Source organism: Penicillium psychrofluorescens (assembly GCF_964197705.1).
Source record: "Penicillium psychrofluorescens genome assembly, chromosome: 3".
Classification (NCBI taxonomy): Eukaryota; Fungi; Ascomycota; class Eurotiomycetes; order Eurotiales; family Aspergillaceae; genus Penicillium; species Penicillium psychrofluorescens.
In genome coordinates, this window is record NC_133441.1 from 484,847 (window position 1) to 510,278 (window position 25,432).

The following is a 25,432-nucleotide window of genomic DNA, read 5'->3' on the forward strand; positions in this document are numbered from 1 at the left end:
CTTTATCGCGGGCGCGTCTTCATGATTCGGAAGTCGCACAGCTTCCTGATTCTGGGACTTGACCATGATCTGTCCCCATTACCCTTCCTCCTTGTGATTATGACACTGCTCCTCGTTCACGACAACCCTGGGTCGTTACAATGATTCCGGGCGTCCCCTGGATTGCGTCGGCCGTCGAGAGCTGTCTGTCCTGCTATCTGGGCTTGGCCGAGCAGGCCTCGGTTCAGGTGTCGGACGATGGCGGTAGCCTTCATTTCACCCCCCATGGCCTCCCACACCCAACCCTGGCGGTTATTGATCAAGTAAGCATCCTTTCTGCTTGGAGTGGAGCGAGCCATACTGAACGAATGCTTTTCTTTGCCAGCGGTGGGGACCCAACCGGGCAACATTGATGGAGGCACAGAATCAGATTGATGCCACCTTCTCCCAAGATGCCGTCGACCTCGCCTTGACAGATACCCCCATCGTGGGAATGCATGTCGCTACAAAACACCTCATAGAACTGCGGGACGTCACTATTGTCTTTGGGTACTCGGCAGCTGTCCCCGAGGTTTACTTGCGTGTCAATAGCTTCGATCTGCACTGGTCTGAAACGGACATCAAGTATGTGCCTACCAAAAAGCTGCGAAAGACCAGCACCGTTAAACCTCTACTGGCAATGGCCTACCGCAAATGTCGACAGGCACTGAAGGAAGCACATTCAGACCAGAGTCCAATAACCAAGTCCATCAGCTCCCAACATGACCAAACTCCCCGTCCCGATCTTCACCGAGGCAGTTCGCCCGTCGACGGGTCGCAGCAGCTCCAGTCCCAGATGCCAGCTCTGCATAAGTCGCATGTTATGCAGAACACGAGCAATACCGGGCGTCCTTCTTTGAATGGATCAACCGACCTCTTGCATCATCTCAAATCAGATCCCAACAAATCCTCTCGGAATACTCCTCAACCAAGTGGCCCTGAGCAAACCTCCACAGCAGAAGACCCACATGGTGCTAACTCTGTGGTGAGCGACGCATTTGAATATTCCTATTTGAATGGGGATTCGGGCATTCAAAACTCTCAGGATATTGGGCTCAGCGCATCTCAAAGGCGGCAAAGCCAAGTCCTCGATGTCCCGCAGTCCCGTGATGGCTCCAGCAACTCCGATCCCCAAGATCTTGGCAAGCAAGTCGAAGATTCCATTCGATCTGAAACCCAAGGAGTTAATAATCAGTCTACGCAACCTCAAACCCCTCAGGATGCCCATACGGATGGAAACGAGCCTCCATCAAAGAAGCGTCCGCGTGAAAGCACCGATGAACCGTCCACTGCACCCCAGACAGATGGCTTGGGACCAAACGGACCAAATGGTGCTTCACCTTGCAGGAAGAGGCAGTGTGTTGAATCGGAGAAAAATAGCATAACAAATACAACGGAAATTGAGAATGTCCAAGAAGGGAGAACGCCGGCACCGCCTCAGCAAACTCAGCAACCTGTCACCAAAACAGATGATCTGGCTCCACCCTCGAAACCGTCCTCGATCAACCCTTGGGAAGGACTCATTAGAATATCTGACCATGACATCACAATCCCCAAGGACCAGGCAGCCTTTTTTGACCAAAAACCGTGCTTTATTCCGCCCAATACGGGCGAGCCGACCCCCCAGGGACATGTGCCATCTACTCTGTTAGAACAGTGGAATGCCATCGCCAGACGAAGGCATGAGGAGTTGGCACGGAAAGAGCGTGAGAAAACTCCTCCATTGGCCACTCAAGAGTCCGCTCTTTCTGGCTCTGAATCAGAGGATGAATCTGACGCTAGTGAGGCGTTGTCATGGGAAGAGAGCCCGCCTCAGTCTCGTCATATCAACCTCATACCACCAGAAAGCAGCCCTATCAAACAACCAAGTCTTTTCAGACGTCCTGCTGCCAGTGGTGATGAGAATGAAATTTGTCTCTCCCAGCCAGCAGACGACAAAAGCCTGGATATGGTGACTACTTGTCAAGACGCATCTCAGCCAGAATTGAACAGTACTGCAATTTCCAGTGCGCCAGAAGCATCCACACACCGGGATCCAGAAGAGACAACTGCCAATCCTCAAGAGCCGGAGACTCTGGAGCAACCGGCTGAGCCGGCACGTCTTGCATCGAAATCACCTGGCGCGTACATGGGTGATGAAATCCAGCGCCAACTGGTGCATGAAAGTCAAAATTCGCCCAAAGAGAAATCCCCATCACCATTTTCCGTTCAAGCGCCTGAAAATTGCTCAGATGACGAATCCGTTATGGACACCTCTTTTCCACAGGCCCTTGATGCAAGCTCACACCCGCAGCCATTCGATAGCCAAGATGGGGCGGACATTCCTAGCTCGGATCCTTCCCTTTCAGGTGTCACTGCCAGGGACCATGTTCAGGTTGCACAGACACCCGCTGCAGAAAACACTCGTTTGTGTCGCGACACGGTGCAGATTGAACATCCGCCTTCTGACTCGCAACAAGCATCCCCCGAAAACAAAACATCCTCTCAGTCACGAATCTTCAATACTTATCGTCCTCATGGTAGCCATGGCATGAGTGACACTTCTTACGAAACGACAAATCCATCTTTACGGCAATCCGGAGATGAGCCGCTCCAGGTGGATGTAATGGGAACCCAGACTCAGAAAAGCAACGGAAACTCACTGTCCCAAAACACTTCTCTTCCTTCGCATCCATCACAGACAGGAGTTGTCCTTGACTCATCTGGTCCAATGCATCGACATCAAGACCCAAGGCTGTCGGGATCAGAAGTCCCACCTGCGTTGATTTCATCCTCAATTCCCGGTGTACCACCAACGTCTCAATTCTCTCAGCAAACGCAAGACTCTTTGCCAATAATCTCTTCCTTGGACGCGCACATGATGTCTTCGCAGGTCTCGCCTCTGAAACAAGTCACTTCCATCGCTCGAGTTCAAGAACAAGCTCCATCCACCGGTAGTCACCACTCAACCCGTGGAAGTGCAGACTTCAGCCGAGTACCGTCTGGCACTCCAAACTTGGATGTGGTTTCTAGACGTGAATACTTCGTCAGCAACCCCAACAAATATTTTGATGAAGCGCGAAACGTTTACCACAAGTTCCGAGATGATTACCCATGCTATTCGGGAGACTTCACTCATTTCGCAGACTTGTGCGCGAAGCTGCAAGCCTTTCGAAACGACGGTCTTCACCTGCAACGGTCCTATCTCTGGGACGACTTTATCATTGGGCATCTCGAGACCTACCCGCGCCACATCGAGGAGTGCAGGTCCCAGGGGTCGACAATACCCTCTTACGAAGAGTTTTTCAAAGATCGTTTCTCTGCACCTCGATACAAGAAACGGAGCTTACAACCCCGAGGCATTGAAGTGTCTGCCGCACAATCTGCCAGCATCAACGAAGCCGCCGACAACCTGATTCAAACAGAGCCAGCGCGTCAAAGTGAAGCCATGGCGACCTCCTTTACCGGCAGTCTCGTGAACCGACTGTTGAATTTCCATGCCCATTCCCCATTCGAGGATGCTCTCCACAATGACCTGTCGGATAATGCCCTATCAACCGCTTTTCGGGGCAGGCGTTCATCGCCCGTCTTGTCTATCTCAAGTTCCTCAAGTTCGGTCATGATCAAAGAAGAGGGCTCCTCATCCAGTGATGACAACGAAAGCCAGATGACCTCATCTCAACATTCTTTCCTAGACGATGAAGACATAAAGCCAGATCCTGCCTTTCTTGACGAGTTTCTTCAAAGCAGTGCTCGCGTCATTGACCAAGATGTCGACTTGCCCGAAATCGAGCAACCTGGTAATGACAATGATGTCGATATGCCCTCTGCAGAAGACACCGAATTAGACGCCGATCTCGAAGAAGAAGAAGAAGATTATGATGACAATGATCAACGCCACGAAACAGCCAGCATCGAGCTTGGGGATGATGACGCCGATCTCACCGTGCACCTCTCGCGCGCCGAGTCCAGGCTCTTCTGCGATACGGAGACAGCCGACGCCGACGACGAGGAGGACAGCGAGCCTGAGAACTGGTTTCATTCTCTGCGGCACCTGCGCTCCCCCGGACCCCGGTGGTCTGACGATCCCTTTACACCGTTCAAGTTGTGGGCTCGAGCCGATCAAGATGTACGCGTTGAACGACGCCGTCGCGGCGGTGCGAAGATTCTTGTTGATGAGAATGGGGTTATTCGGCGACCTACTTTATCGTTGAAGCGTTGATGCGCTGGGCTTGTATTTTATATGTTGTTGGTCTCGCTCTAATGAAGCGTTTGCTATGTGTTATTAATAACTCTAATGATAACGAGAATGAAGGGTCACGGCGTGGCATTGCGCTTTCCAGATGACTGGGGGACATAGTAAATACACAAAGCAATTCCATTCTCTACTAGTCCAAAGGAGAACATTAATGGTAGTAGTAGCCCCTATGGGTGAAGCCAACACAAACTCAAAAAGAGCACGTATGGCACCAACTAACTGAAGGCCAACATGCATACATCGCTTTTAGCTCAACGAGTGCGCCGTGACAATGTAATGCCAAATGCAAGTCATCGAATGTCCGAGAAGAAATCACTGTCGCGAATGGGAAGCTAGGTCTCGATGCAGACGCACGGTCTGATAAAACTACTTTTATTTGATTCAATCAAGCGATCTTGTGGATCTTTAAACTGATTGAACGGTGGTCAAATACACGAAAAAGACGCTCGAAGCGGTAGCTGGTCAAGGATAACGGCAAATCCCCTCATTTACGATCACAGCATGTGAATCCATTCCCATTTTTATTTGCGTATCGAATCTTGATAGACTGCGACGACCGATTTTCTTTCAGCCCTGGAAACCAGTTGAGGGGATGGGGGATGGGGGGGGGGGGGGGGGGGGATTCCCCGGCGGTCTTCAGAGTTTGTCAAAGCCTTTGTGGGAAAATCCCAGGTTGCTCTAGCTGTTTCACTCGTTTAAGGAGTGATTTAAGCTCCGATATTTCGTCTTGACTTATTCTGTGGTCGTTGATCTTGAGTGCATTCAGTGTGAATGATAGGTTTTCACGTATCTCGCGAATGTCTTCCCCAAGGTTCTATAAGGTACCATTTTGGAATGGGTATGCCGCACGACGCTTACCAGTTTGGATTCGTCCCTTGAAACTGCCAACCGAGACTCTGTGGAATCTATCACTCTCAGACTGAAGTCCTTCGATGATTCCATCACATTTCTGTATCACCTTGTTGATATTCTGAACTAACTCTCGTTCGTTGGTCCGAAATTGACGATTCTGTAATATGTTATTGAGAAATCGAAAGATACCTAGAAGTCTCTCAAGGTTTTCCGTCGTTCTGACAGTTATGATACAATCTAGAATAGACACTCAACTCATTATGGAAGCAGCTTCACGAAATCTTCTAAAAGAATACAACCGGGCTCCCAATTGCCGTTGCTTGGCTTAACAACAGCTCTCGAAGATCATACATGCCTAGTGAAGACGAGATTCTTTCAATGCCATATAAAGAATTGACAAAGAAGGTATCATCTTTTATGTAACAACTTAATTGTTCCTGGAAACTTTTCTTCACCCAGTTTTTGTAGACGTGTGGCAGAATGCTGGCTCTGCAGACAGCAGAAGAGAAAAGTTTGTGTTTCCACAGAATTCTCTCTAATGTGAAACTTATGTCGGCGTTGACATACTCCAATCGGCATATTAAAGCCTCTAGGACTCTGTCTGACAAAATTTGCTGATTGCTTAATGCATTCGCAGCGAATCCTCCCGTAGAAGGGTCATCCAAGCAAGAGAGCAGAGAACTTAAAAGATTCTCTGAGAGGAGAGGCTCTCTACTGATCATATGAATAACAGCCCGTCGTACATTCGGCTCGGCCTCATCCATTAAAACATGGGCTAGAGCATCTAACCCACTCTCTGACGAGAGGAGTTGCCTGCCTAGTACATGTACAACAGCGAGTCGTACCTCTGCCGCATTGTCCTTGAGATGGAACATCAGTGCATCCCGTGCCTTTTCTGGTAGGTCGGGTTGTCTGCCTAATGCCTTGACAGCAGATTTTCTGACATGTGGCTCGGCATCCTCTTTGAGTGCACATATCAGAGAGTCAAATACATTCTCATGTAGAAGCCTTCCTCCTAAAGCCTCCGCGGCAGAGGCTCTGACCGAGGAATCCCTATCTTCCTTCAGAAGAGATAGGAGGGCATCAGTATATCTTTCCCACTGCAAATTCTGGGTCTCTAGGGCAAGTAGAGCAGAGACTCTGACATCACGACTATCGTCCTGTCTAAGTTGAAATAGAAGACTCTCTAGAGCTGCCTGCGATAAGGGATGTCTCTTTGCTAGAGCCCGAGCAATACCAATTTTGATTTCCGGGTGCGAGTCTTCTGCCAGTTTGAAAACCATGGTGTCCACCGCCAATTTTGGTAAGTCAGGCTGTGTTCCTAGGATGTCAACAGCGACTTTCCTAGCGCGCAAATCGCTTTCTTGTAAACCAGACACTAAGAAATCTATGGCTGTCTTTGGCAAGGACTGTTGGCGCAAGGCAAGGGCGGCGTCCCATCTAGCATGCGAACTAATATCCTCTAAGCAGGAAATCAGAGAATCCTTAATAGTGTCTGGCATGAAAGACCGCATGCTTAACGAAAGTGCAGTTAACCACCTGGCGTGGGGGTCGTTGCTCTCCAAAATAGTAACCAGCATGGTTTCAAGAGCATACTCTGGCAAGGAACAATGCCCTAATACCTGAGCGGCAATAATCCCAATTTGCGAATCTGAACTTTTGAAGTTCGATAGGAAAGCTTTGATGACATCATCTGGCAAGAACTTCTTCTCTCTCAAGGCTCCAGCAGCAAAGAAGCTGACATTCGGGTCAGAATCGGTCAGACAAGAAATCAAAACCCCCAGGGCGTTTTGGGACAAATAGCGTTGTTTTGCTAAAGCCTCAGCAGCAAAGGCTCTATCGTTCCCAAAAGTAAAATTCATTTCATCTGTACTGGAATCCTCTTCCAGCCGAGACAATAGAATATCCAAAACCTCATCCGGCAAGGAGGATTGAATGGCAATGATAGCCCCAGCGATTCTTCTGTGATCTAGAGGCAAGTCATGCTTCAGGAAGGATGCCACCGTTTCTAAGAGGCCTGAGGATAGCTGCGTTCTGAGACGTAGGGCCTTCAAAGTGGCCAGCTTTACATCATCTGGACCTTGCGTGAGAAGCCAGTTGACAACACTATCAGGGAACTCCTCTTCGCGGCACAGATGCATCTCGCCAAGAGTTTTGTGCTCAAACAGGGACCATGCCTGGCAACCATTATTCATTGCCAGACGTAGACTTTCAAAATAGTACTCTTCGTTTGAAAGCGGCACCTCTTTGAAAAGATGCATAAGAAGTCTCAAATGCGTTGGTCCTAACAAGTCGCGCGGCTCTTCCTCAACCTTTTGAAAGAAACTGCATAGTTGGACCTCATCATGAGATAAGAGCAACCCTGCCACAAATCGCCAGAAAATGTCGTAGCGACTGCTATACTTTTCTTTCTGGATGAACTTTTCACATGAGATAAGAGTTGGTCGGTTCCGTATCGAAGATTTGAAGTCAAGCCAAACAAGAAGCTGACCAGAAGCCCAGCATCTTACAAAAAGGCGCGCCGCAAAGAACTCTTGGAATGTCAAGTGGATGAAATGGTAAGTCGAGTGCTTGCGCTTGGGATCTGATGTGCGCAAAAAAGAAAGTTTATCGAGCATGCTATCAGAGATTCGCGAGTTTCCAAAATTTTCGTATATCTTGTCGCGCTGATGCTGATCCAATTCAATGATGTCGTTCGCGAGTCCTGTAAACGCAAAAAACTCAACAAACTCCATCTCATCCTTCATGAATGATTCTATTTGTGAACGTTGTCGCAATCTTTGAACTCGGATCTCGCTTAATAAACCTTGCTCATCTCCTTTGCCCAGTTGAAGGATATCTTTCTTCCACAATCTCCTCTCAATTGCTTGGTACAGCGCAGTCATTGTCATCGGTAAATCAGTCCGGCGAAAATCATCGTCCCAACTATAGCACATGGCGTCAAGCTGAATTGGGATCCGAACTAGCCCTTGGACAAGCCTGTTTTGATTGATGAATCTCTCGATTGAGTCACTTATTGTATCGTCATGCACAACCTTTGTCAAATAAGCTTGAACCTGATCTTCCCGAAACCCAACAGTTTCTAGCTCCACATCAAAGGGAGACAGGATAGGCATGTTGATTGCATATGGCCGAGCGGTGATTATAACATCGGAGCAATTCAAAAGGTCCCTGAAAACTTCGGCCATGTCCAATCCTGAATCCGCCCGTTCCTCGGCAATTTCATCAAGCCCATCGAGTAGTAAAAGAGTTTTGCTGTTGCCTGAATGAGAGATGGCATTCGAAAGCGCACGAATAAGATCCTGACGGTCCACCTGTGCGGAGGAATCTTGCAGGTATTCGTGTAGCAGATCCTCCAATCTTGCTTTGCCTTTGAGACGTCGCAGGGGTATCCAAAGTACACGATCAAAAAGACTTTCCCACAGTTGGTGATGGAGAAAATCATGAACGATCTTCTTGCATAGGGTTGTTTTCCCTACCCCTGCACGCCCGCGAATCAAAATACGCCTAGGTCGGCGCATTGTGCCGTCAGGAAGATTCCGTTCATTAAACATCATAGCCAAATCGACATCCCTTTCTCGGTCCGGCAGGTCGATCTTCAAACGTTTGAAGAGAGTGAATGGAAAGGACTGACTTTCTCTTCTGTCATTTGAAAGGCCTGTGCTTTTCTCATGAGAATATTCTACCACCGCGAGGTTGATATAGCATTGATCCATCTCTAAAAGATCGCCAGAGAGCCGTTTAATCTCAAGGTAACCTCTCTTAGTATAATATTTGCAAAGTGCCTTGTCAGCGCAGAATCTTAGCGCTTCTTCGCAATTAGACAATCCTGCATCCAGTAGGGTGTGGGGTCTTTCTTCGAGGTCTTTGTTTGCACCCGGGAACATAGGCAATTTAGGCTCATGATCATCTTTCTTCCAAATTCTGAACTTATGCCGAACGATGACAGAGGAATTCTTCCAATCAGGATGATTGAGCGTATCGGCAATTATTCTTATCCAAGTTTGCGCAAGTTGATGTTTGCGATCAATTTGCGGCATGGTTCGTTTGATCAACTCTACCACTTGGGATTTGATGGATGGCTCCCCCGTGACCCAGGCTCGCTCCAGCTGAGCATACAAGCCACACCAGAAGGGTTCCATGTTATGGCAGGGGGTCTGGTCAGTGAAAACCCTGAGCATTTGGAATGCTCCAGCTGAGATGAGAAGTTCAGAGTATCTAAGAGCCGAATACCAGCCCTTCTGTCTGGAAAAACACCCCATTGCACCAACAATATCTTTCATCTCCTTAGATGCCTCATATGCATTTTGCACTGATTGGACCAAGGAACTGATAAGGGATAATAGTTCCATCAGATCTGGTGTCGCATCGGTGATTTTTGATGGATCCATTGTTGGAATAGATCCTGCAACCTTTGCCGTTGCTTTAACCACTGTACAGGTATAACGCCAGAATGCCTGGTAGGTGCCTTCATCATTAGATATACCAAGCAAGGCCTGGTACGCGTAACTGGCAACTTGCGCCAAACGAGGTTCTTGGTGGTCTGATAAGCTCTTGAGCTTCTCCAGCAGTGGCTCATGTATTGTTAACCGATTGAGGCCGATGATCTTGATGTCAACCATAGCATCCAACACCATAGAGACGGTGCAAACTAATTGGTGTTGAGTGACTACTTCAGCCCGACGTCCTGCCTTATCCAATCGTTCCCTCAAACTATCAAGTACGGAGACAAGCTGTGTATTTTCAGCAGAAAGAATCTTTGGAGCGTGGCGAAGAACTCTTGTGAAGCCCATTAGCATTTTGGGGTTAAGGATGACGCCGTCGTTAGTGCCTTGTATGATGGCATTCGCAAACGTTGAAATGAGAATCTGGTATTCGTCACCGGTGATGATCGATGATAGGCTCGCGGCTTCTGTCACGTATGATATCCTGGGATTCTCTTCAAACGTGCGTACCATGCTTATGACCCATGATTGCAAGGCTTTTTTGTCTTTCTGATTGACGTCCGAAAAGTGTTGAATAAGGTCTTCGGTTGAGGTGAGCTCCAGCGGATTGTCTGAATTCCGTGCCATGATGACCTTGACAGATTACAAGGCCCACTCCCTTGGTCAAGCCCCAATCCAAGACGTTTTAAAAGCATCGAAAGTCGACGTGCTCGTGAATGAGACGCGGTCTGACTTTGACAAGCACAGGAGACAACAGCGTCGGCGAGTTTGCGGTTCGCAGGCCCCGGTGGAAAATTGGGGAAGCACGATTGGACGAGATTTGTAAGGCCATAGGCAAGAGCTAAGGCGAGTTTTCAATTTGGACGGGGCGTGAAGGGCTAAGGCCAGACTTAAATTCAATCTAACAAGGCCACGAACTGTGTTCTAAAAGCTTAGAGAAGAGAAATCAACAGAACATGAGCGGTGTAAATCAGCAGAGAGGTCACGTGCCATGCGTGATAGCCCTGCAGCCTGTTACACGGGTCCAATAACCTATGGAAACTTCCCACTCAATGCAGTTTGTTGGGCTAAGTGCGGTGTGATATGAAATTATTCCCACCCAGCCTCTCGCCCCATTCGTTACGCAATTACCCTGTTCGTGCGAAACTTGAGCGGCGCTTATCAGAGTTCTCCCTTATCCTAAGAGAGCCACCTTGTAGCCATCGATCGTCACAGATTATATTAGTTTTAGGAGTTTTTAGGAAGCTGGTGACGCGAATATTCGACATTAGGAAAGAGAAGAGAGGAAGCCGTAAACGTAATATCCCATAAGCCTGCAAACCCCAATTAGAGTCTCTGAGTCTCCAAGGTTCCTGTCAAACATTTACCAATAGCAAATGATGAAGCGGGAACCAAATAATTGTTAACATTTTCTTCAGTTTAGTCAAGCCGCTATTTAGTCAGGTTGCGATGAGCATGGCTATGCCAAGCGAACCAAGTGTTTCAGGTGGATCAAGGTGGATCAAGGCGATCCAACAACGTTATACCTATGTAGAGCTCCCTACCACAGGATACCCAAGTTGGCTAGCGCCATAGTAAACCAACGCCCATCGATAACGTTAGTTAGACTGCCGATACGGACTAACCACAAACAGCAACTACCGCGGGGAGACATATGGATCAGCTTAAGAGCGGCCCTCATTCGCTCCCGCAGAGCTTGGTCCTCCACCGGGATATTAACGTCTAACCGAGCGGGGAGTAGTCGGGTTTGGGATAGACAAATGGAGATCGTCAGGGGGGGTCGCGCAGAGAATGAGGGAGCCAGGACCCGGCGCCACTGAGGTCACACAGGGTTTGTTTACGGAGATCAATCAAGTATTTCAGGAGGAAGACTACTGGAAGAGAATTAATTGCAATGATGGAATAATGGGTATATTTGATTCACTTTGAACATGTACAGCATGCCAAATGCCTGGAAATACGTAATTGGATATGGTATCATTATCGATCACACACGAGAAAAGGAAATAATTCGTGAAATAGGAATCATGAGAAAGGGAGAAAAGGAAAAAAAGGAAAAAAAGGAAAAGCGATGTCATCCTTCAGACAACCACGGTAACGCCAGGAATCTCGAGAACGCTCCACAAGACGAATCGTACACGAACAAACAAAAACACATTATGTTAAAGGTTTTGCTTAAGTGCGATACGGCTCGTAAGAGTGACCGTGAGGACCGACGGGCTCGTAGTTGTACGGGGTCTTCTCGGCCCTGATACCGTTGCCACGGTTCTTGTGGTGGTAGGGCGAGCGGCCGGAGCAGCAGCAGATGGAGAACAGCCAGAAGATGTTGGCGGCGAGAGAGAAGGCGGCGGCGAGCCAAGTGGCGGCGTAGATGTTCGTGCCCAGGTCACCGGTGACGCCATAGGCCTTGAGGTTGCCCTCCACGGCGCCCTTGAGGATGACGAACATGGCGGTCGCGGTGGCGGAGGCGGCGATGGTGAACAGGCAGGCGGCGGTCGAGAAGATGAAGACCACGCAGCTGCCCCAGCGGCTGCAGATGGCGAAGACCGCCAGGATGAGGGAGAGGCAGGTCGCGACGAAGGCGATAATGTACGCGATGAACATCCACTTGGACACGGCCTTGTAGGCCTTCATGCCATCGTTGTACGCGCTGGGCAGCTCATCCCGCATCGCTTCGGTGTCGATGTCCCAGACCTCGAGCGGGTTGAAGTAGAACTCGGTCTTGGGCTTGGAGCAGAAGGTGTTGGTGAACTCATCGCCGTTCTGGATGCTGCCGTCGCAGTAGCCCCAGAGACCGATGTCGTAGAAGTCCTGCAGGTTGACATCCTTCTTGACGGCATCGACGAAGTTCTGCACCTGCTGGACACTGATCTCATTCTCGAGGTGGGTGTCCTGCAGGATCGTTTTGATCTCCTGTGTTGTTTTCGACGAGGTCGTGATGTTCTCGGTGTTGATCTGTCGGCGGGGGTCTCTGTTAGCGACTACTCTCGATCTGGTGGGGGGGGGGGGGGTGCACATACCCTGAAGAAGTACAGGTTGTTCTTGGTGCTGGACTTGGAATCGGTGCAGCCGATGCCAACGAAGACCAGGCAGATCAACGAGGCGACGGTGAGCACATAGGGCGTGAAGATACACGCGATACGACCGACTTTGCCCATGGTGATTAATTAATTAATTGGTTGAACGAAGGTAGTGAAGAAAGACCGAGTTGGGAGAGAGAGTAGAGGAGGAAAGGAGAGCAGAGCAGGAAAGGGGACGCCTTTCTTTTAATGTTGATCGCCTGGGACAGCCCGCCCTCCACCAGCCTCCCACGTAGAAACCCACGGGTGGGCCAATCAAGCCGCGTTTCACTCAGCCACGCTGCTTCTATTTGTGGCTGCGCTATTCCCCAACGGGCGGGGTGCCTGGTTTGTCGCTGACTAACCCCCTGGATCTGGTCTCCCGCGTGTTGACGCTTCAGAAGGATTGTCGTGACGGGTGCTCTCTACTCGACAAAGGGCAATACTCGACTCCTACCTGGCGGAACAACCGGCGGTTCAGCGGTTCTCAGTTCTTCTCGATAATCACGATCGTCATACCAATGCCCGATGGAGAACACACGGGCCTCGTCACCCTTCCCAGCCCTGTGGGTCGCCTTGAAATTTCCGTGGCACAGCCCGCCGAAGGACTCGGAGCACAGATTAATCGCGACCAGCCTAGGCTTCCCCGTTCTCCCGTGCGCCTGGCATGTGGCGCTTGTTTCTCCCTTTCGTGATGCCTGAAGTGCCGGTGGGGATCTCAGCCCTGCCCGATCCACCGCCACAGCGCTGGTGGCAGTGTTTCTATATTTATTTCTGCTGTCCTGGATCGGGTAACTGACGCACTTTTGCCTATTCCAGATATTAACGGCCGCTGCTGACGAACCTCTTCCATTCTTGACCTGTCGTGCGTAGCCTGCGACGAATCATCCTCGTCATGTACAACGTGTGGTCTGGACCTTGGCTGCTGCCTTGAATGACGAGGACAGTATACGTAGTAATTTCTTAGATTGATGAATATCCTAACGAATGTGTCTGCGTCTCAAAATTATTTGTCCTATCTATAGAACTGTTTCTCTCCGTTTGGCAACGGTCTTTTCCTGGACAATTCGTTCATCTCGGGGAGCACTCGGGGGACACCAAACCACCGACCGTAGCCTGAATAGGACTACATTCTACTAGTGGTATGATCACATACTACATCATGACATCAAAAGCCACAATCTACGAGCGATTCCTTATTCCTGATTAAAATGTGTTCCAAATAGGTCCTTGGCATTTCAGGTGAAGCTATGACCCCGTCGACGAGATTAATCAAGCAGCCACACCGCTGTAAATCCGGTTTCGTTCCCACACCTACCCCATCGATATGTACTCTATTTCTGGCCGGATCTCGGCAATGGACGCGCAGATCGCGAGATCTACGCAAACAGGGAGTGACTCCCGTTCAAATCCCAGCTGCCTCGGTCTGGATTTTGGAGGGCGTTTGGGACACTAACAGTTCGTCGCTGGGATTCGGTGGACCCTTACGATCATTGAAGTAGATCGGCGTCTGTAAATGTTGAATAAAGGGCGCTGTTCCATAACCCTTGAGGTGCTACTCCTCAACGGTGAGGTTATTACATCTTGGAAGTTATTGGTTGATGAGGGTACTTGTTCTTTCCGGGAATAAAGACCCAATCCAGCCAGACCTTTCTTCCCCAAAAGCTTTCTCTAATTACAGATACGGCTGTAGAGTAGACATCAACCCCGTATAGGCCTCACCGCTGGGCGGCTCCATGCTAAACATATAGTCCCCCCACCAAGGTCCAGCGGCCCACCACATAGCCCCCATCCAGACATCAGTGTTATCAGCCATATAACCCAACATGCCCGTGATGGCAGTCTCGCACACATCATTGACCCCGCCGGCGAACTCGCCCAGGACGCCGACCTTGCTGTTGTCCTTGAGCCACTGCGTTGCGTTCGTGACTCGCTCTTCGCCAATGGTGGTCGAGACGCAGTCTGCGCTGGTGCCGGAGCCGTCCGAGTCGAGGTACTGGTGCATCTCGTAGACGGTCTTGTTCTGCGGATCCGTGAGGGCCTTCAGGTTATCATTCACGGTCGTCCAGGTCCATGCACCTGTGTAGGAGTTGCCCTCGACGAAGATGTATTGTGAGGTCGCCCCTGCTGCGCGGATACCGTCGATGGCGGCTTGGTTGAGGTTTAGCACGAGGGTTTGGTCCATGTCGTGGTATTCGTTGTCTGGATAGAGGTCAATCAACAAAGGTCACGTCTTATTCGGAATGGCTTACTCGTGTCAAAGATGGCTAGGTCGTTTGACTTGAACTGGCCTGCGACATTCGTCCAGAAAGTCTGGAAATCCGAGGTGCTGGTGATGATAGCTCCATTGCTATACAATCTCGTCAGTCTTCGTCCAGATTAGGAAATGGGGACTTACTATCTTCCATAGTTATGCGGATCCAGCACAGCATGCGCACCTGCATTAGTGATGGCATTGACAACCTGCACCCCGTCAATACTTGATACATTTCCAGCCACGAAGATGAAATTACCCTAGTAAGATTCTGCAGATAGCCGTCGTCAAAGGACCCCGTCATAGAAGTCGGCGCAAGCCGTTCCATCAGGAACGGCACTCGGAAGATATTCATGCCATTGCCTATGAGAGTCTGAATGGTGCTCGGGTCGGGGAAGATGAAATCAGTTCCCTGAAAAGAAGGCAGTCAGAGAGAGAAGAAATCTTAAGGATGTTAGTTGATCAAGCACATACATAAACACCGGGAATACTGGTTGTGCCGAATTCCGCGCCGGACTCGCTCGCTCCGAACCCTGTGTTATCAGGTTAATTTCAATGCATATGGTTCAACCAAGTTTATGGGCTTAATACATTGGAAAGAAGACGCTCTCTTCGCAAATCTCTTTGACGGAGCTGCGGCTGCAGATCCAGCCGCGGCAGCGAGGAGAACGAGTTGGTTGAGTCTCATTTTGATATAGAAACTGAGAATGGTAACTACTCTTCAAATCGCAAGGGAATAAATGTGCCAAAATTTAGTCCTGTCCTGAATAACACGGGAAACTTGTCTCCTTTATGTTTCTCCTTAGCCTATAAGCTAACCCATCTTCGAAACACTGGACACGGAGGTTGAATATTTGCTCCATTTCAAGACAGGCCCTCAGTCCGTCCGTCTCCGTCCAGCGTTAATGCATAGACGGTCCCGGTTTAGGTAGCACCCGGTAAATCATTCACTCATATCCTCCAGTCTTGTGGCCGGTCATTTCTTCAGGGACATATGCAGGCACGTCTGGGTGGCAGGTTTCTCCGTTCATGACTAGGGCTATTTCCGTGGCGCTTCGGGCATTGATCGGCAGGAGGGAAAATGGAGATGTGGTTGGCGGATGGCTGTTTTAGGTTTTGTGGGGTTCTCTGAAGAAGGAAGGATCCTTCGTTGTTTTATGTTATTAGCTTGGCTCGAGTGTATCAGACTAATTTGGAAGACTACTGCGCTATATTGCTATTGAAGTATGCAATAATGTGAAAGCAAAATTTTCAAGACGATACAAATAGCAGGAAAACTTCCAAAGCGCATTGGGCTTAAAATGGCCAGGCAGTACGGTACCTGTCTTTTCCATCTGAAACAGGGGCTTTACGGTGTACAGTGGTGTTGCAAAAGTCAAAAGTCTGCGTCCCTAATCTCACTAAAGGCGGTAAGGTTGGGGACGCAGACTTTTGCAATACCACTATAGACGCATGCTATCCCAAGTAATGGAAATGATAATCACGGGTAAGATTAACTCGTCAAAATACAACCCTGCTTGCATCAGGAATATATTTTCCGTTTCTAGGACCTATATCAAAGGTTTCCTTCTCTTCTACCACGCCCCAAATGGATGAAGATACTTCTTCATATCCGCAGCTTGCAGGCTGTGATACTTCTGGCCTGGATGGTAGTTATTCCACCAAACACAGCTGATACCATCGTCATTGATACAGGTTGCATTCGGGTATCCATATGCCTGGGGTTGGTCGAGGATCTTTGTCATAAAAGACCATGAATCGTAGAGGATCGGCAGTGCCTGCAATAATCAGTTCTAAACGCAAGTCAACACAAGAACCAAGAAAATACGCACATCTGGGTGCTCCGCTCCAAAATCGTTGACCATGGAGCTGAGCCCTTCATTAAACACATTCAACCATGCCGCGTGCGCTTCCGCCACGTCCGGCCCCTGGTCAAGGATATATGGGGACCGACTCGTAGGCGGGACATTGAGAAACAAGAACTTGCGTCCGCCATCAGCGTAGATTTCCTCCGCCAGAGATTGGTATTCGTTAATCAATAGGGGGACCGTGGAGCTTGCGTCCATGCTCGAGAATGCCCGGCCGACACTACAAACAATGTTATCAGTTTCTTGTTTCACAAAATTGGAGAGGTGATAATAATACTCATTGATTCCAATCCAGAATCCAAAAACGACATCGTTCGAAGACCACGGCGCGGAGGCGGGCTTGTTGCTATAATAGGTTTGGAAACTACCCACTTGCGTCGCCATGTCTTCGACGCTAGCGTTGACAATGTGGTTGTCGATGGTTGCGCCTCCGACAGCGAGGTTGTAGCCGAGGATCAGGGAGGAGTTGTCCACAGTTACCAGGTCCTCAATCCAGTTGAGTCCGGCACCGGTTGTTCCAGTTCCTTGAAATTGGGTCTGAGTATTTCTTTTCTCCAGTAGTGCTTGCAATCTTAGATATCTTACCCAATGCCGGATTACCCATTGGGTCTGAAGGCGATGGCTGCACGCCTGTAACATTGAAATCGCTTTGGGAGTAAGAGTCACCGCTGTACAATGCGCTTAGCTGGGGTTTAGTAAATCGTACACAGAAATACTTCTTACAAGGTAAAAAAATAAGTGGTTTTCGTGTACGGCCACTCTTTCGGCTGCGGCGGTGGTGCCGCTGCAGCCATGGCTATGACCATAAAACCAGCGAGATATTTCATGGTCACCGAATTGATTACAATACACAAAATGAAGAGATTGCAGTTGTATGTATATCGGAGAAAATAAAAGCAAAGAAATAACCACAGCACATTCTTCGACTAGCGGTTCTTATATGCATTCCTTGTTTACTTCCTTGTTTACTCTTCTCATTCCCCACCCTAGCTTGAAATTTTAGTGACAGGCGCAAAACTCGGCGAGAATTGACCCGCTGATACTCTGTCTGCCTTGGGACTGCCGGTTTATCGCCCTCAATTCCTTTCCCCGCGCAGGGTTTGTTGGTGGGGTTCCAACCGGCGTACGCTCATACATGCAGAAATCCCCGGGCGCATGACATTATTGCGGGGCAGGTTGCTTGCATTCTACATTTGCCAAGGACTTAAGAATTAAGGCATTGGAACGATGCGCTGGTACCCCGGCTTGGCGTATACTCCGCTGTTTATGAAGACGCGGGGTAGCTGGACCATTCCTGTTTGAACACGGCCTATGCGAGCAGGCACTTCCAGAGCACACCCAGAGCTAGCTAGCGATGCCTAGGATATCCGAGGATAGTTATCACATGCCACACGTTCGTGAACTTATATCTACATCAAGCATTGATCTATATACATCGAGCATTCACATCGTCATCGTGCAGGCCAGATCCTTACCGCAAGTCCACCTCGAACAATTCCATGCCCACGCCGCAGACCAACAGTTTTGGCATCGCTTCATCAGACGCAGGTGTATTATCGTTCGTGGCCGCCAGCTGATTCTTGCCCACAAGACCCAGCGATGAAACATCGGCCACAGAGCTATATCTGTCTAAGAGGTGTTCGACGCGGATATCCCCCAGCGTGGAATCCGCAGTTACAGACCAGATCTTGACTCGGTGATCGTTACCCGATGAAGCGAGTGTTACACTTAAAGATTGATCTGACTGCTGCGACTGACCCAGAACTCTGACTGCGGTCACCGAGGCGGCATGGGCATCGGGGATAGATAGGGTACCCACGAGCGCGGTCGTAGTGGGTTCAGAGGGAGATATACTTAAAAGAGACACGGACAAAGAGTTATCATCGCCTCCGGCCAAGATCAAAGTAGCTGTGTCGGATAGAGACACCAGCTCCATGGCTTTGATGCTGTTGGAGTGGATTTGGTACCGATTCTCGCAAGTGATCTCCACCGGCGAGATAGAAGGAAACGATGGCCTAGCAGCCAGAGTAGACGACGTGATTGTGTAAAAGGGGTCAAGGGTAGTGGTAAGGTCCCAAAGAGTGAAGTATCCATCAGTCGCAGCCGTGATCAGACTCAAGGACGAGTCCTTGAGCACAAAATGCGCTTGCGTCAGGCAGTTCGTCATGTATTTTCCTCTGGTGAGGAGAGTGAAACTCGAGCAAGAGGGCGAGAAGTGGAAGATCTATAACGAGGTTAATTCCACGCATCACCGTCAGACGATAAGAGCTTTTTTTTTTTTACCTTCACCGTAGAGTTGGAGAGAACAAGACAGATCAGAAATCCCTGCTCTACGCTCTCACCTTTCACATCCAACACATCGAAGCTCGTTATGCGAAGATCGGACTTCGGATCGTCCTTGGGGCTGGCAGCCATCATCATGGTGGCAACCCCGAATGAAGGAATCGAGCGAACTCTCCAGACAAAAAACTCCTCGGACGCAGCACTGGTGAAAAGATAGCGACCATCCTTCGACCAACTGACCTGTTGAATCCCAGAGTTGTGCGTATTCAGCAAGCGCAGACACTCAAAACTCCCCCACGGGCTTGCGCTCGAAGTAGCTGATGGCGTGAAAATACGAACAGTGGTATCTTCCGCGCCAGTAGCGAATAGTAGCTGTTCTCCCCGGGTGGGATTGAAGACGTCCAGAGCCTTGATTTCTCGCCCATGGCCTCCAGCTCGTAGGGAACGATTAATGTCGGCCTGTATCCAAACCTTTTTCAGTTCGGTTCCTTCTCTCCACAGAAGCAAGGCATCCTTAATTCCTTCAGTGCCGGGCTGAAATACCCAGCTACGGCGAAACCCACCGGAAGAAATGGATATGAGGTCCATTTGCTTGGACTCGTTTCGCAAGACAAAATCTTGCGATCTGAAGCCGTACAGCATTAGATCATGTGTCTTTGCATCGAAATAAGCTCCACAGATGTTTTGGCCAAGAGAAGACGATGTACGATGCACCAATCGCAGAGACATCTCTGCGTTTTCTTTCACCTCCATTTCACGGAGACAAAAGTTTCCGTCTCGGCCGCAGGTCAACAAGTATTCCAGCTCAGCGCCGTCAGTTCTGGTCTCTGATGATACCGTGCTTATGTGCGAGACACCTTCATGGCCATGGCCGCGTCGGTCGTTCACCAGTGGCTGCGGGGACTTGCTTGCCCCCGAAACTCGATGGACGGTCAAGCCACCGAGTCTGGATCCCAGAATCAGATATCGGCCACCAAAGGTCAAGGATGCACATGAGACCGTAAATGGGGGTGGCAGGTAAATCTCAAACGTCTCAATCTGTGGATGGACGCCGTTCCAGCCCGTGACTGTAAACAGCGTCGCCTTGTCATCTTTTAGAAAAGAAGCCACGAATGAGAGCGTCTCGTTTTTCAAGGTGCTGTTATCAAGAGCCCATAGGCCCAAGGGTCGTTCACCAACTTCCAGAAGATCGGAAATTGACTTCTTGCTGTGATTATACAGCCGGACCCGGCCCTGGCTGTTGCTCATCAATGCCAGCCCTCTTTGGGGCACACCACAGAGAACGACAAAAGAACGAAATTCTTCAAAACGGCACAGTGTCTCCTGGGAGATACCCACGTCCGTATCTGAGCTGACAGACCGCAGCTGAATCTCGCCGCTAGTTGAACAGGCAATGAGACAGTCCTGTGCAACAAAGTCAAAGCATTTCCATCCTTCGTATCTGGACTGCTTCTTCACCGTTCTGTCGACTTCATGGACTGTGAAGCTCTTCAATGCACCGTCTGCACCCCCGGTATAAACGGCTGTATCTTCGCCCTTGGCACAAAGATCGAGCGACCAGATGTGTTTTCCAGAGTGATGGTGGACCGAGGAAATTTCTCGAAGGTGATATTTTGTCGTTTGCTGTGACGACGACTCCCAGCTGAGATCCCAGATAATGCATGCAGAATCCTCTCCATGAGATACCAGACCCAGCCTGGTTTGGCTCTTTTCCCTGATGGGATGAAAACGAACACCCCATATGCGAGCATCGTGACCGAACACCTTTGCAACGCAGGACTCAGAACCGACGACTTGATCCTCGCCTGCATTAGCACCAAATCCAGTACCCCGAAGCTCGAAGCCATCCGAGGAGTATGCAGAGGGATCCAGTGCACTTTTGTGTTCACAGTCCGAGATATCCCATATCCTAACAGTTCGATCATCGCTGCAACTCGCCAAGAGCCGACCTGACTGATTATCATTCAAAGAAGAGATCTGAGGCGATATGCGCACGTCAAAGATCGAGCCGTCATGGCCAGTGAAGAAATGGTGGATGGAGCCAATTGCTTTGCCTTGGTCCAAAAAGCAGGACCAGACGATGATCTCCCCGAAGACCGTTCCGGCCGTGACCAAAATGTGAGATGCAGAGAGTACTATCACGTCGGCGGAATACAGCATGGACTTGACGCTTGTGACTAGCTGGTGTATGTGAATGGCGGTCTTGTAATTGCCGTTATCGGCTTCAACGAGCTTCAGACTCAACGCTGCGTTGTTGGCGGTAACAAGATAAGCCGTGTCGAGTGCGTTGTCGACGGCGGCGCATCCGCTCATGATCCAGTCTGGGGCAAGGAACTCGGCAGTGGCCAGCGATATCGAGACATTCGTGGCATGCGGGGTTCTATTTTCAACATCCAAGTAAAGATTTACCACGCGTAGGGACTGGCCACCCCAAACAATGACCTGAACATGATGAGGACCATGATTGAGGGTGATGAACCCGTGGACATTGTTGCGTCTGAATGTTTGGGTTTGGGCCGCCACATCCCCGGCCGTCTCGTCAAGGACACGGAAAAATGATCCCTGTCCTTGAAATATAAACCTGCTATCGCCCCAAGTAAACGCCTTCAACGCTGTTATCGGTAGACAAGCATCGACATGCTGTATTTTGGGAGTCAGACCAGGAATTTACTTTTAAAACAGACACTGACCTTAAGAGAGAGAGGCATTGCTGGATGCTGTATACATCTAGACAACCGATATCAGGCCGACTGGCTCTTCCCATCTCACTCAGTAAGAAAATGACTGGGTCTTTTTCATCCCATCCAGACTGCTTATCTAATTCCAACTGCACTATTCCCAAACAAGAATAATTGCGCACGTGACTTCGCGCCTTCTCTCGTGTTGGTCCACGGCATCACCTCCGACATCTGTGACTCTTCCACCATCTCCACGATGCCGACCACCATCACAACCTCCTCCTGTAACTTCATATCATAATTTCACCTGCCTCTGACTCGCCATGGGTGTCACTGGGCTGTGGACAGTCGTCCAGCCCTGCGCCCGGCCCGTCAAGCTCGAAACCCTCAACAAGAAACGACTGGCCGTCGACGCGTCGATCTGGATCTACCAGTTTCTAAAAGCCGTCCGAGACAAAGAAGGCAATGCACTGCGCAACTCACATATCGTGGGATTCTTCCGCCGCATTTGCAAGCTGCTCTACTTTGGAATCCGACCCGTTTTTGTCTTTGATGGAGGCGCTCCCGTTCTCAAACGACAGACGATCGCAGCGCGAAAGAAAAGACGTGAAGGGCGCCGGGAAGATGCGGCGAGGACGGCGGGGAAGCTGCTCGCTGTGCAGATGCAGCGATCTGCCGAGGAAGAGGCCGAAACGCGGCGACGGAATAAGAAACGGCCCGAAGATCAAGAAGAAGTTCCTGATGCTCCGGTATATGCCGAGGAGACCCTCATGACAGAGAAAGAGAAACAACAGAGCCGACGGTTCAAGAAGAAAGATGCCTACCATCTACCGAGCCTAGATGTTTCGCTGGAGGAAATGGGAGCCCCCAACGACCCGCGGATCATGTCCCAGGAAGAACTGGAAGAATATGCGAGGCAGTTTCACCAGGGTCAAGATATTAATCTTTATGACTTCTCTAAAATCGACTTCGACAGTCCCTTTTTCCTCAGTCTACCCGCCACCGACCGATACAATATCCTCAACGCGGCGAGGCTGCGAAGTCGGCTGAGAATGGGATACTCGAAAGAGCAGCTGGACACGATGTTCCCGGATCGCATGGCCTTTTCCAAATTTCAAATTGACCGAGTCAAGGAACGAAATGATCTTACGCAACGACTGATGAATATTAATGGCATGAACGGGGAAGAAGCATTCTACAACTCTGGACAGCGGATCGCTGGCGAGCGCGGGAGAGAATATGTTTTGGTCAAGGACAGCGCAATGGAAGGCGGATGGGTCCTTGGTGTGGTGGGGAATAAAGACGAAGGCCAGGAAGACAAGCCTATCGATCTTGATCGACATGACCAGCCGGAATTTTTGTCAGAAGACGCCGAGTCAGAAGATGACTTCGAGGATGTTCCGATTGAGGGCCTCAACCGACTCCCCAAGCTTCCTTTCCTTCGTGAAGGTGTCTTCGACCAGTCGCTTCAGCGGGCGAGGGAAGATTCAGACATGCAAGAAGCGCTTGACAGATCTCGCCATAATGTACCGAGAGCTCTGACACATGAAGACAATTCGTTATTTGTTCAAGGCGGAGGGTTTGGCAGCGAGTTCAACCATGATGCCGGTATTTTTGAAGATGAGGAAGATGAGGATCTTCAAAAAGCCCTCACATTGTCATTACAGCACGATGAAGAGCAGAAAGACGAAGACATGCCCGATATCTCTATCAATCGACCAAAGGAGCCGGTATTACCTCGTGAGCCAACTAGAGACATGGCACTCGAGAGTGACGACGACATGGATTTTGCAGCTGCCATGGCGCAATCTAAGGTCTCCCAAAAAGAACGATCCAAAAATGCGTTTGCCGGACCTCTTCCATTTGAATCTATCAAGCTTAATAAAACCACAAGAGATCGGCCTGCTGAAATTGACAACGAGGCCGGTGGATTCGTGAAAGAGTCCAAAAAATCGTCGAAAAAGAAGGAAGGACCACTACCGCCCTGGTTCGTGGGTGACCGCGATGATGCGCAGTTCATTGTTGATTCGACAGACGGTCACGAGAGAGATGAGGAGCGACAAATGGCACCAGATCATCTTTTTCTATCCAGTCGTCGATCACCAGACATCATTGATGTTGACAACCTGTCAGAGACGAAGGAGGTGGTCGATCTCGAGGCCGATTCAAAGAAGCAGGAGTCCGGAATGGAGAAGCTTGAGACGGCCATCGAGGTAGACGATGCGGCGCAAGAGGGGTCTGATTCCTTATCACACAAGAGCATTGATATGGAACCAGCAGCCATGGAAGTTCCTGAACAGCCGGTCGCAGTTGGACAATTCCTCGATGAGCCACACCCGCAGATTACAGCATCCTTGGGCGTCGAGCAAGCTCACTCCCCGGAGTTGAAGGAGGCCTTGACTGCAACACAGGCAGAGATCGCAGGCGGTTCTCCCCCTGTCCAGGAAAGGCCATCACAACCCCAACGTTCTCCTTCGCCTGAATTTGAAGATGTCCTGCCGTCTACAAAGGGCCCTGAAATCACTGTCAGCACCGTCGGCTACTCCGCGCCAACTGTTCCACCTCTTGAAGACACCAGCCAGCCAGAGGTCCTAATGGAGGACGAGGACGAATACAGTGATCCAGAAGATGAAGAACTACTGCAACAGCTTGCGGCTGAGGGAGAAGAGCACGTCCGATTTGCGAAAACCCTCAACTCCGCTGCCCCTAACCAAGATGTCTTCGATTACGAACAAGAGCTCAAACAGCTGCGCAACCAGCAAAAGAAGGATCTCCGTGATGCAGACGACGTGACCCAAATCATGATCAACGAGTGTCAACAGCTGTTGGGACTCTTCGGGCTGCCCTACATCACTGCCCCCATGGAGGCAGAAGCGCAATGCGCCGAGCTAGTCTCCCTCGGCCTTGTGGACGGAATTGTTACGGACGACAGCGATGTGTTTCTGTTTGGCGGTACGCGGGTCTACAAGAACATGTTCAACCAGAGCAAGTTTGTGGAATGCTACCTGACCTCGGATCTGGAGAAGGAATACTCCCTTCACCGACAGAAGCTCATCAGCTTTGCCCACCTTCTCGGCAGCGACTACACGGAGGGCATTCCCGGCATCGGCCCCGTCACCGCACTGGAGATCGTGACCGAGTTTTCGAGTCTCGAGGAGTTCCGCGACTGGTGGATGCAGGTGCAGGTGGGCATGAACCAGCCCGACGACAGCCACGCTGCATTCCGGAAGAAATTCCGCAGCAAGGCGTCGAAGATCTTCCTGCCCCCCGCGTTCCCGGACACGCTGGTTGACACGGCCTACCTCGAGCCCGAAGTCGACGCCGACCCGTCGCAGTTCCAATGGGGGGTGCCGGACCTGCCCGGTCTGCGCAATTTCCTGATGACCACGATCGGCTGGAGTCAGGAGCGCACCGATGAGATTTTGTTGCCGGTCATCCGCGACATGAACCGACGCCAGCAGGAGGGAACGCAGTCGAACATCACGCACTTTATGCAGGGTTCTGTCGGGGCTGGGGCATTTGCGCCCCGCGTGCACCGCAGCGGACCGAGTCGCATGGAGAAGGCATTCAGCCGACTGCAGCAACAGGCGCAGGACCCTACCAATGACCGGGATGCTGGGTCGATCAAATCGGGGAAACAGGGAAAGAAACGCAAGACACGTACATAGATCAGTTTTTTTTTAAAAAATGCACTAGGCAGTACTAAGTGGCCATTGAGCCAGTGATTGAACTGCACAT

At 50.1% G+C, this 25,432-nt stretch overlaps 6 protein-coding genes across 6 annotated transcripts; 2 read left to right on the plus strand and 4 right to left on the minus strand.

The window, feature by feature from the left end:
• Positions 1 to 140: 140 nt before the first annotated feature.
• On the plus strand, positions 141 to 4,219 carry PFLUO_LOCUS4312 (uncharacterized protein; the record flags this gene model as incomplete). The annotated part of the gene is made up of 2 exons (XM_073781649.1): positions 141 to 302; positions 365 to 4,219. The coding sequence occupies 2 exons, from the start codon at positions 141 to 143 to the stop codon at positions 4,217 to 4,219; spliced, it is 4,017 nt and encodes a 1,338-aa protein (XP_073638383.1).
• Positions 4,220 to 11,727: 7,508 nt separating this feature from the next.
• On the minus strand, positions 11,728 to 12,710 carry PFLUO_LOCUS4313 (uncharacterized protein; the record flags this gene model as incomplete). The annotated part of the gene is made up of 2 exons (XM_073781650.1): positions 11,728 to 12,507; positions 12,573 to 12,710. The coding sequence occupies 2 exons, from the start codon at positions 12,708 to 12,710 to the stop codon at positions 11,728 to 11,730; spliced, it is 918 nt and encodes a 305-aa protein (XP_073638384.1).
• Positions 12,711 to 14,286: 1,576 nt separating this feature from the next.
• PFLUO_LOCUS4314 (uncharacterized protein) lies at positions 14,287 to 15,341 on the minus strand (the record flags this gene model as incomplete). The annotated part of the gene is made up of 5 exons (XM_073781651.1): positions 14,287 to 14,813; positions 14,864 to 14,961; positions 15,010 to 15,074; positions 15,125 to 15,277; positions 15,336 to 15,341. 5 exons carry the CDS (start codon positions 15,339 to 15,341, stop codon positions 14,287 to 14,289), a joined length of 849 nt encoding a protein of 282 aa, XP_073638385.1.
• Positions 15,342 to 16,439: 1,098 nt separating this feature from the next.
• On the minus strand, positions 16,440 to 17,527 carry PFLUO_LOCUS4315 (uncharacterized protein; the record flags this gene model as incomplete). The annotated part of the gene is made up of 5 exons (XM_073781652.1): positions 16,440 to 16,643; positions 16,698 to 16,953; positions 17,011 to 17,257; positions 17,319 to 17,401; positions 17,457 to 17,527. The coding sequence occupies 5 exons, from the start codon at positions 17,525 to 17,527 to the stop codon at positions 16,440 to 16,442; spliced, it is 861 nt and encodes a 286-aa protein (XP_073638386.1).
• A 677-nt stretch (positions 17,528 to 18,204) lies between these two features.
• Positions 18,205 to 21,505, minus strand: PFLUO_LOCUS4316 (WD repeat-containing protein 6; the record flags this gene model as incomplete). The annotated part of the gene is made up of 3 exons (XM_073781653.1): positions 18,205 to 18,957; positions 19,017 to 21,396; positions 21,459 to 21,505. The coding sequence occupies 3 exons, from the start codon at positions 21,503 to 21,505 to the stop codon at positions 18,205 to 18,207; spliced, it is 3,180 nt and encodes a 1,059-aa protein (XP_073638387.1).
• Positions 21,506 to 22,017: 512 nt separating this feature from the next.
• PFLUO_LOCUS4317 (DNA repair protein rad2) lies at positions 22,018 to 25,362 on the plus strand (the record flags this gene model as incomplete). Its single annotated transcript, XM_073781654.1, has 1 exon — positions 22,018 to 25,362. The coding sequence occupies one exon, from the start codon at positions 22,018 to 22,020 to the stop codon at positions 25,360 to 25,362; it is 3,345 nt and encodes a 1,114-aa protein (XP_073638388.1).
• Positions 25,363 to 25,432: the final 70 nt, after the last annotated feature.